Source organism: Syzygium oleosum, unplaced genomic scaffold (assembly GCF_021117445.2).
Source record: "Syzygium oleosum isolate NSW1041296 unplaced genomic scaffold, Sole_v2.1 Sole_v2.01, whole genome shotgun sequence".
NCBI lineage: Eukaryota > Viridiplantae > Streptophyta > Magnoliopsida > Myrtales > Myrtaceae > Syzygium > Syzygium oleosum.
Genome location: NW_026607485.1, coordinates 14,223,461 through 14,233,811, shown reverse-complemented (window position 1 = coordinate 14,233,811; position 10,351 = coordinate 14,223,461). Strand labels below are relative to the sequence as shown.

The 10,351-nt window shown below is 39.0% G+C and overlaps 1 protein-coding gene across 9 annotated transcripts; it reads right to left on the bottom strand.

The window, feature by feature from the left end:
- Window positions 1-2,844: 2,844 nt before the first annotated feature.
- On the bottom strand, window positions 2,845-9,546 carry LOC115668032 (disease resistance protein RPV1-like). Of its 9 annotated transcripts, none has more exons than XM_056313630.1 (7): window positions 8,835-9,546; window positions 7,385-8,480; window positions 6,800-7,150; window positions 5,056-6,719; window positions 4,441-4,706; window positions 3,967-4,096; window positions 2,845-3,592 (listed from the first exon to the last, which is right to left on the bottom strand). In XM_056313630.1, exons 1-4 carry the CDS (start codon window positions 9,476-9,478, stop codon window positions 5,208-5,210), a joined length of 3,603 nt encoding a protein of 1,200 aa, XP_056169605.1. In that variant the 5' UTR covers window positions 9,479-9,546; the 3' UTR covers window positions 2,845-3,592; window positions 3,967-4,096; window positions 4,441-4,706; window positions 5,056-5,207. The 9 variants fall into 9 exon arrangements, with proteins under 9 accessions (XP_056169605.1, XP_056169608.1, XP_056169623.1 ...); XM_056313633.1 differs by having other exon boundaries at window positions 2,845-3,580; XM_056313648.1 differs by having other exon boundaries at window positions 3,967-4,092.
- Between the last annotated feature and the right edge of the window lie 805 nt (window positions 9,547-10,351).

Genomic DNA, 10,351 nt, shown 5'->3' with positions numbered 1-10,351 from the left:
AAGCAGCTCCTTTTCGGTCGGCCTACTGGCCAGATATGTTGTAGGCTGGAACCAATTCTAAATGTCTAACTTATGCTTTTTGTCTCAACTTTATTGGACAGAGTGGTCTAGAGTTTTCTAGGCACCTGTTGTGGAACTGGTACCGGAAATGGTACCCACCCTAAAGTCATGTCCCATTAATTCTCTTCTCCATGACAAGTAGTGATTTTTGAGGGTCAAACTTTGTCTTGGACACAGATTATACAGACACTCACGTGACCTACGATAGGATCGTGGGTTGCATGAACTTTAGACTAAACCTTTTCTCGAAGTATTAATAGCAACTGTGACATCTTGTTTGAACACTTGGATGGTTTAAGATGTCATTTTTGTTTGTTGGTTTCTTGCTGAAAATTGTTCTGAGCTGATTGTGACATCATGCCCATGGGTCGTGGCCCTTTCCATGCGTAGTGGCCCTTTTTAAGATTTAGTTTCTCCTTTGCTACTAATGACTGTAAGTTTTAGGGTTCTAGAGGCAATTTCACCATGAACCTAGAATTTTTTCGTTTATGTCATTAGCAGGATATGACTCACCCCACCAACATCTAAGTGCTTCTTGTGGAAGCATTTAAATGCGCCTTGGTTGAAAATTCACCCCCAATACCACCATTCCATATTATTAACACCTTTTCTTGGATGTGAGGGTGGGGTGGGTTTTGTTGTGGCTGTGGGGTTTGGTTTTGGGAAAATTATGGATGGGATCTAAGACAAAGTAACACTAGACCTCCAACCCTCATGGAGAGAAGGGGTTGTTCTATCGTTCACCTTTGTATGTGAAATGCAATTTATGGTTATTGATGCATAGTAGTTTTTCCCTCGTGAAAGTTTTAACATTCAAGTTATTTGGCCATCTAATTATGTGTGGTGAAGCTGTTTTTTCCAGACCATTGCTCACTTGATTTACTTATATAACTAAGGACACTAAATTTCCAGGTAAATCATGAAGCACAGATTGTCCAGGTTTTGACATTTGGACAACCTCGTATTGGCAATGCAATGTTTGTTTCTTACTACAGCATGCCAAATACTATACATATAACTAATGGACATATATTGTGCCTCATTTGCCTCCGTACTATTCTCGGTTCCCACAAAAGACATACCATCACTTCCCTAGGGTGGTATGACTTTGATCTTGACAGAATATCAGATAAATTATGGGGAATTGTCGCTGACTGCATTTGACATTTGCTTTGCATTTATTTCAACCTGTCTAACTGGAGAAGTCTTATATTTTCCAACAATGTTCGTACTCTCATTTTTTCAGCGTATAAATTTTAATTGTTTTGTTTGTTTTATCTTCTTAACAAAGCAGGGCAGTTTGTAGTACTCATGACCTTTCTAACAATATTTAAGGAACTCTTCTCCTATAAAGCTATCATGAGTTTCTCGTACCAATTCCAAATTTAAGACGCGTAATAATTTGTATCACTCTCTCTCTCTCTCTATGATGGCTGATGACCTATTCTTAAGCTATGTGCAATTATAAGGTATTAATCATTTAAATTATGTATGTCTACTAATGCCTATAATATTGGCAACTAGCTCAATGACAGTCACGGATAAACATATTGATGTGAGATAATGTGAAAATAATTTGATTCCACCTGCTTGTCTGGCGATAATCTTACTCTTTTTTATGTGAGTGTTCGCATGTAATTGGAATCCTTCTTTTTTTGTAGGTATGGCCGTATAATATAGGATTTGGTAGTCTAGTTTATTAGGTCGAGAAAGTTTGTGATGGCTCTGGAGAAGATCCAATTTGCAGCAGGTAAGGAGGTAGTTTCAGTCGTAGGTACCCGTTACAAGCAATTATTTTGTGGATTTATCATGCTAGGTGCAATAAGTCATGTGACAGATCAGCTTATTCTAGAGAATGCCAGTCTTTTATTACCGGAAATATTTACGGATGACTTATCAGAGTGTGTTTCTGCATATCAGTAACTGGTAACAGCCTTGCGGATCATTTACTCTATTATGGTGCAGAATTAATGGCGGAGACGTGGGAATCGTGCAAAATCGTCATGGACGCACGATTGAAGGAATACGGAAGCGAAGACTAAGGAAACCTTATGCTTTCCAGGAATCCTTCTTCTTTTGCATTGAGGCTGCGTTAAGACTCAGATGCCAAGAGTAACTTAACGTAAAATGCTCCTAAGTCAGCACCTAATTTCGTGAAGATCATTAGGTAGCTCTGGAAGAAGTTTGTTCACGTAATGCATTCCATCAATCTGTTTCCATGTCCATCACAAGATGCATAGGATCTCTACCGAAATTCACTTGGAATGTAAATAGCATGAAGTTGAATGTATCATCCTTGTAAATACAACTCTGTGATACCTATTGAATGAATGCGCTCGCAATTTTACCTGTCAATTTAATCTTGGGGCTGTGGCATTTTTTACCAAACTCAATAAAACCTAATAAGGACGTGTGGATGCTGAGCTGAGGTATCCATAGCCGAATCACGCTGCTTTTTTATTTCCTTTCTTTTTTTTTCTTTTTTTGGGGGTTGAACTCGTGTTGAACTTCGCAAAATTGGCAAAAGTTTGTGAATTCTGGAACTGTTAGACTTGCATGGTTTGGAGATTAACCGGTTTTATAAGGTGAAACAAAGACTGTCTAGGGAGAACACTTTTCAATCAGTGACCTTCCCTTCTACTACAGGCTTATTGGCATATAAAAAATTTCTCGGCGCAACCAAGTACTTCAACTAAGACTACCTCGAGCACCAATCTAAGCACACAATATTTCTCCCGGTCCAGACAATCCCTTCAAGTGTTTTCTCGTAAAAGAACATTTGGGTACTAATAAGCAAGTTCTATTGCATAACAATGAAGAGAACACACATTTAGATGAAATGTAATAATCATTTTTTGGGCCCACAATAAAGTTAAAAAAAATCAGGTTTGCCTAAATAGCTTTTTTACCCCCCAAAACAGATGAATATAGGGTTTACCACCCCAAGATTGTGAGGGAACATGGTCAACATCAAATTTCATCCATCATCTGCCTTTCTTCGGTCTCCATCTATACAGCTGCCCAATTAGCCACAACTCCCTGCACAGAAAGATTTTTGCAAGTTTCTTAAACTTTGAGTCCCTCAGAAGCATTAGAAACCGGCAAAAAGTCAGTTGTTTGAGATTTCTCCCTTAGCACTTCTTGTCGATCTTTAAACCTGAAAGAGTCATCTAGTGTAACTTAAGGTGAATGGAAGGGCTTCTATTACAGATAACCACCTAGGCATAACCATTTGAAGAAAATGGAGGCAATAATGGAGATCACACAAGGGTCAATTTACATGATTTCAAACCCCAAGTGAGACTTCTCACATGTCCGATACGCCGATAATACTGAAATTTAGCCTCAACTATAAGATGATTTAAGATACCTTGGCGAAGCTAAATAGCTATCCTCTCCTGTTACAGATGGAAGCTTTGCTGCACCAACTATTGATGCCGCAACCCAAGTGAAATTCCTCTTTCCTCATTTTATAACTTCTCAATAACATTTGCAAATCCCACTAAGAAGCACACCTTTCCTGGAAAATAAACTGAACATAAGCATATCAATACATTGTCTTCTTCACAATAGCAACAATGAGTTAATTATGCTGTAATATTCCAGGATGAGAACCATAGTGCTATGACCTTCCAACACATATTTCATCTAATTGTTTACAATATAGCAAAGTTATCTCCAATATGAATCAGAGGGTATGAACTTCGAAATATGTGAAGCAGCAAATCGACAAGGATATCTAATGAATTGTCATAAATCAAATAATAACGATGCAATCGACATGCACACCATCCGCTGAGAATATAGCTAAAAAAAGCCAAGCCAAACCAAACTAGGAAAAGAAAACATATATTTGTACATAATTAAGAACCCTCTGGTTATACGGAGGTACCATAATTTCAATACCTTCTTCAGATTTCCGGGCATCAACTCATAAAGTAATTAAAAAGTGGACGTAAAACTTCACTTTGGATGTCATTTTCATTTTCCATTATTCGGTCTTCATTTGTACAGCTGCCCAATTAGCCACAGCTCCCTACGCAATAAGATTTCTGTAAGTGTTTCAAACTTTAATTCCTCTTAGCTACATTAGAAATCAGCAAAAAGGCAATTTGAGATCTCTCCCTTAGCCCCTCTTGTCAATCTTAAAACCTAAAAGAATCCTCTAGTATAAGTGTATAACCGAGGTGAATGGAAGGGCTTCTATTATAGATAATCACCGAGGCATAACCATTTCTAGAAAATGTAGGCAATAATCGAGATCACACAAGAGTTTCATTTACATGATTTCTAACCCCAAGTGAGACTTATCATATGTCCTGGGCAGTAGGTAACGATATTACTGAAATTTAGCCTTAACTATAAGACGATTTATGATACCTTGGAGGTGGAAGTTTTGCTGCACCAACTATTGATCCGCTACCCAAGTAAAATTCCTCTTTCTTCATTTTATGACTTCTCCATAATATTTGCAAATCCCACTAAGAAGCACATCTTTCCTGGAAAATAAACTGAACATAAGCATATCAATACAGGGTGTCTGTCTTCTTCACATTATGCTGTAAAGTTCCAGGATGAGAACCATAGTTATTATATGACCTTCTGACACACATTCCATCTAATTGTTTACAGTACAAGGAAGTCATCTCCAAAGCGAAGCGAGGTTATCAACTTCGAAATAAGTGAAGCAACAAATCGACAAGGATATCTAATAATTTGTTACAAACCAAACCAAATAAAAACGATGCGATCGACATGCATACCTCCAATTGGGAAACATAAAACCACGGAGAAACCATCCAAAGAGAATATAGCGAAAAAAGCCAAACCAAACTAGGAGAAAAGAACGAATGTCTGTACATAATTAAGAACCCTCTGGTTGTCCGGACGCGAAAAGGTAATTAAAAAGTGCATGTGAAACATCTCCGTTCATATCCGTGAAAGAGTTTGATTGCAGAAAAGGGAAAACATTGGTTGTCAGATGAAATAACTTACCTCAATTTGTTTAAAGTTTGCACGCAAGGGAACAATTTGTGGTCGGCGATCAAGAAGCTTTCAAGAGCAACGTGCACTTATCCGTCAGTCTTCTCCCCCATATCCATATTCAAATTCGTATCCAGATTCGTCATCTTATACCACTGATTCGTCTAGTCTCCCTCAAATATGACTGCCTTCTCCGAGCAAAGCAAAGAAATTGCCTCCACATTTAATTTCCCGCAACGCGTTATTTCAACTATTTTCAGTCCCTTCAAGCTTGATAGATCAGGCAACTTCTGTAAAGATCCACAGCCACAAATCCTCAATGATTCCAAACATTGTGGTAGTTCGCCTTGAATCTCAACCAGATTATTGCATTCGAACACATGAAGACATGCTAGTTGGTTGTTATTACTTAGATCAGGTAATATCCCCACCCGTTGAAGTTCCGAAAGCTGCAAATCTAGGTTCTCCGAACCATCAAGGCCTCGAATCTCTGGGATTACAGAGTCAATAATCGTAAGATCTGATAGGTTCTTCAAATTCGATAGATCCCCCAGGGAACCAAATGACTTGCAACCTTGCAAAAGCAAGAATGATAAACTGGAGGGAAGGCACGAGAGGCAACGCAGATTAGGACACACGAGTTCAAGTCTTTGGAGTCGAGGAAGGAGACTACTAATATCTGCGGGTAAGGCGGTCACGTGTTCAGACTCCAAATCCAAGGATGCTAAACTGGAGGGAAGGCTCGGGAGGCAACGCAGATTAGGGCATATGAGGGAAAGTCGTTGGAGTCGAGGAAGGAGACTACTAATATCCGTGGGTAAGTGGATCACATGATAAGAGTCTAGGAACAGAGTCTCCAGTTTGCTTAAATTCCCAATCCACCGTGGCATCAGATATTCTTCCACAGGCCCATTAGATTCCCCAGCGTCATCGCGTGGGCCAAAGGTCAGTATCAATTCCTCTAAATTAGTCAGGTTTGAGAGATCCGGAAACGTATCCATGTGCAATGTACACAACCCTAGAATGATAAGACTTTCAGGAAGCCTCGGTACTACGTTTATTCTAACATTCGACAATCTCAAGATCCTTAGGGAGTGATTTCTATAGATGCAATTGCCAATTTCCACTTCCACATTCAAATCCCCAAATTGGGCATCTATTTCTTCGAGCTTCTCAATCGTCCAGAGGGCATCGGGTATTTTGCTCATTTCAAACCAATTCATCTTTACTAATTTCAAATTTTTCAACTTTCCGACGGAATCGGGTAGTTCTTTGATCCCTGTATAATTTGTATTCAACTCAATCAATGATTCCAAATTTCCGATGGAATCAGGTAGTTCTTTGATCCCCGTTTCAAATATATCCAACTTAATTAGCGATTTCAAATTTCCGATTGTATTCGGAAGCCTCTCCAACGATTTGCAAAATTTTAGAGATAGGTATTCAAGGCTCACAAGATCTCTACCCATCTCTTCTGGCAGCCTCCGAAGTTTCTCACAATAGCTTACATCTAAGGAAACTAGGCTTTTCAAATGACAAATCGACCTATCAATTTCAGTTAAAGATTTACAGCGCTGTAGGATCAATCGTTCTAAATTTACCTCAGCAGAGAAGATGGGAATTCTCTCCAAGCAATTGCATCCGGTCAGATTCAAAATTTTCAAATTCTTCGTCTCCTGTAAAAGAAAAATCATGCAAAGATTACTTTTGAATCTCATAAGATGGAATAATAAGTGTTGTCTAGCACATAACATACCTTCATATGGCTCCACCCCTGCCAATCATGCGTGATCTTACTCTGAGATAGATCAAGAATAACCACATTCTCCATGGAGAAATTTGCAATCTTAAATGATGGGGGAATACCGTGCCAAGAAAGCCATTGTAAATGTGGAAGGAGATCTGAATTCTCTAGAAAAACATTAGTAGGAAGAACATTTGATGGCGATTCGTGCCAAAGAAGCCTCTCTTCAGCACGAAAATATTCCTCCGAACCGTTAACTTGAAGAAACCGCAGATTTGATATTCTTTTAAAGTCCTTACAGGTAAAATAGTGCCGCCGCTCATGGTCAAAGCGGAGATGAAGAGCTTCAACTTTTGTTTTTCCCTGCCCAATGGAAAATTTTAAAAACAAAAGAGTTGAAGCGAAACACATTTATTCAAGTTCACTATTTTAAGGGGTTGAGTTGGAGTACTATCGTTCCTTTAATCTTGACAGAGCAAAAATATTGGTTTGAGTAGGTCACAATAGTGCTAGAGAACACAAAAAAGTAACTGGCTTTCTTTTTAAAAAGAAAATGTCCACAAGTAACATGGAGATTTATCACACGGGGGATTTTACCTCGTGTCTCCTCAGCAAATCCAATGCTTCCTTAGGATCCCACACCCTACTTTGCTTCTCTATTTTCATCTTACTTTCTTGACGAACTATTTCTCTGCCGAGGTCTCTGAGTTGGTCATGCATCGACACTTTATTAGACTTTCCAATCTTTATCAAAGACATGTTCTGCAAAACTTCCATAGCTTCTTTCGGAAAAAATTTAGATTTTTCCCAGAAATGAACCATAATGTCTTTGTCATATCCAATGAAAAAACAAGCTATATCGAGGAATATATGTTGTTGTCGAACTTCTAATGCATCAAAACTTATTTTTAGCTTACTCTGAACATCCACATGAGGAACCTTTTCCAACGTCTCCAATATGTCATCCCATCTTTTCTTTTCAGTGCGAGATAAAAGTGAACCTATGACTTCAAGAGCTAGCGGAAGGCCTCTAGCAATGCCTATCGCCCTCTTGGATTGGTCGATATACTCAATCAAAGGAGAGTCTCTTCTGAAAGCATGTTTGCTAAAGAGTTGAAGAGATTGATCGCGATCCATGCCCATAAGCTCATAACGATCGTCCACTTTAAGAACATCAAGAACTTCTTTGTTTCTGGTAGTAATAATAAGTTTACTCCCTTTACCAAACCAATCACGCTCACCTACAAGTGCATCCGCGTGATTCTTTTCATGCACGTCATCTAGAAGCAGGAGGACTCTTTTATTAGACAACCTCTCTTTAATTGTCTGAGTTCCTTCATCAATGTCTTTTATATGCATGCCTTTTATTTTGAGGATGCCAGAGATGAGTTGATTCTGCAAGTAGTGAATGCCATTACGTTCTGACACTTCTCGAATATCGCGAAGAGAGCAACAATTCTCAAAGTCGTGTAAAAGCTTATTATAGATCATTTTGGCAATAGTCGTCTTTCCGATGCCACCCATCCCGTGGATTCCTATAATCCGTGTTTCACTTGTCCCAGCACCTATCTTTTCCATGATTGCGTCCACATGGTTGTCGACATGGACCAAGTAGTCTGATACCACTAGATAACCCTTTTTCAACTCGCTGAAAACCTTATGGGTAAGTTCTTTTGCGAACTCTCCTTCTCGCCTAGTGTTTGTTGGAGGCAAAAGACAATGAGGTAGAAAATTGTGTTGAATTAACTATGTTCTGACAAGACCAAATTAAATTCGGAATGTGTTCTTCAAGGATTTATTCCATTGTAGATGAATTAGCGTTGGTACTTACAGTTAATGAATGAACTAAACTGGAAAAAAAATGATGCTTGGAATAAAATGGGACAAAATTGGGATTGTGCCATTACTTAGCGAGATTTCAGCAGTATAACTTCAATAACACAGAATTCAATTTAAGCAGGGCTAACACAAATCTAGAAAATAAACCTGAAACACATCAAGTTTTAATGGTAGAAGGTACATGAGACGGAATGCTTAAAGCAATCACCTGTTCTCCTTCTTGCTATGCAGGTCCCATCCGTTTATTGCTCCCACTGCACTGAGAGCATCCTTCCACCCTTTAATAGTCTTTTCGTCATGTCGCTTCTTGTTTTCATGTGCAAGAAAGGCCTTTGCATAACTCTCTGTTTGGTGCCGAACCTCTGAAGGCGCCACATCGTAAAAAATAGGGATGATCTTTTGTCTTCCAGTTTTCTGGCACTCGACCATTTGGACTAGCTCCTTGAGACACCACACGCTAGAGGCATAGCCTTTCGAAAAGATAGGTATTGAGATCTTCGACTGATTAATTGCTTGGAGAAGTTCTGGGGCAAACTCTTCCCCGATGCCGAGCTCTTTGTCGTCCTTAAATGTGCGGATTCCCGCATCATTAAGACTAGTGTAAAGGAAGTCGGTAAAACCTGCTCGAGTATCTGATCCATTGAAGCTCAAGAATACTTCATAGTCATATCCTGATGAAGTAGCCATTCCTTGACCTTCTGTTGAAGTGCGAGAAGAAGAAGCGCCTCCTGCTGTTTCATCGTTTGCAGCTGCATTGTCATTTGCCTCCCCACCATTGATCTCTCTTGATCTCCTCTCGAAGAAAAAATTGAACAGCATAGCAGCAAAATCAGTACAGCACGATGAGCACATTGCGAAATCTAAATCACTTTAGAAGCCAGAACTAACAAACGGAGATCTCTGTGGGTCATTAAACGTAGAAGACAGGACTGGCTAAATATGCAGAGAGTCGAGGACCGGTTTGCTAGAATTGGTCAATAAGAATGGCTCGCTACAGCCTGTCAAAGTTGACGAATGCAGGTTTTTTTAAAACCAAAGTGGCCCCTCCCAACTCAATTCTTATCTTTTATCTCCACCGACACAACGCAATTGAAAAAAGAAAACTACAATTGCGGGGCGGGGTGTTGAGTCGGGGCTATTTTGGGGAAAACAGCCCCCTTCTGGTCATATGAGCTGTTGTTCCTGTGCCTGATCGCGGAGATTTTCTTAGACGTTTTTGGCTCCCCACCCACCACAAATGGCCAAAACCACGTTGTTTTCTGGAATCTGTTGATCATCAATTGGATGTCTATTTTGCTGCTACCAAATTACTCCAATGCCTTCATGGCAGGAAGGTGGATAAATTCTTGATAGTGTTGGTAATTTACTTATCACACTAATAAAATTTCATAAGAGTTGGTAATTTACTAATTTATTAGAATGCTGATAAATTATTGATAGTGATAGTGATTTACTTACTGCATTGGTAAAATTCGAGAGGAGTTGCTAATTTACTAGTTCATTGGAATGTTGCTAAATCTTGAACAAAAATGGTGATACTGTTCCTTTGTTGATCAATCACTTCTATTTTTGGGATGTATCATGGTCATCCAATAATAATGGTTTTAATTCTTAACAATGGTGGTAATTTATTTTGTAATTTACTACTTCATTGGACTATTGATAAGTTTTTAATATCGCGAGTAATTTACTTATGACGATGATAAAATTTCACAGGAGTTGGTC

Excerpts from the sequence above, each read along its gene's own strand:
- LOC115668032 (XM_056313630.1), bottom strand. The coding sequence starts at position 9,478 with ATGTGCTCATCGTGCTGTACTGATTTTGCTGCTATGCTGTTCAATTTT. Across the intron at positions 8,481-8,834 it reads CATAGCAAGAAGGAGAACAG|GCGAGAAGGAGAGTTCGCAA; the intron begins GTGATTGCTTTA and ends AACAAACACTAG. Across the intron at positions 7,151-7,384 it reads ATTTGCTGAGGAGACACGAG|GGAAAAACAAAAGTTGAAGC; the intron begins GTAAAATCCCCC and ends TCCATTGGGCAG.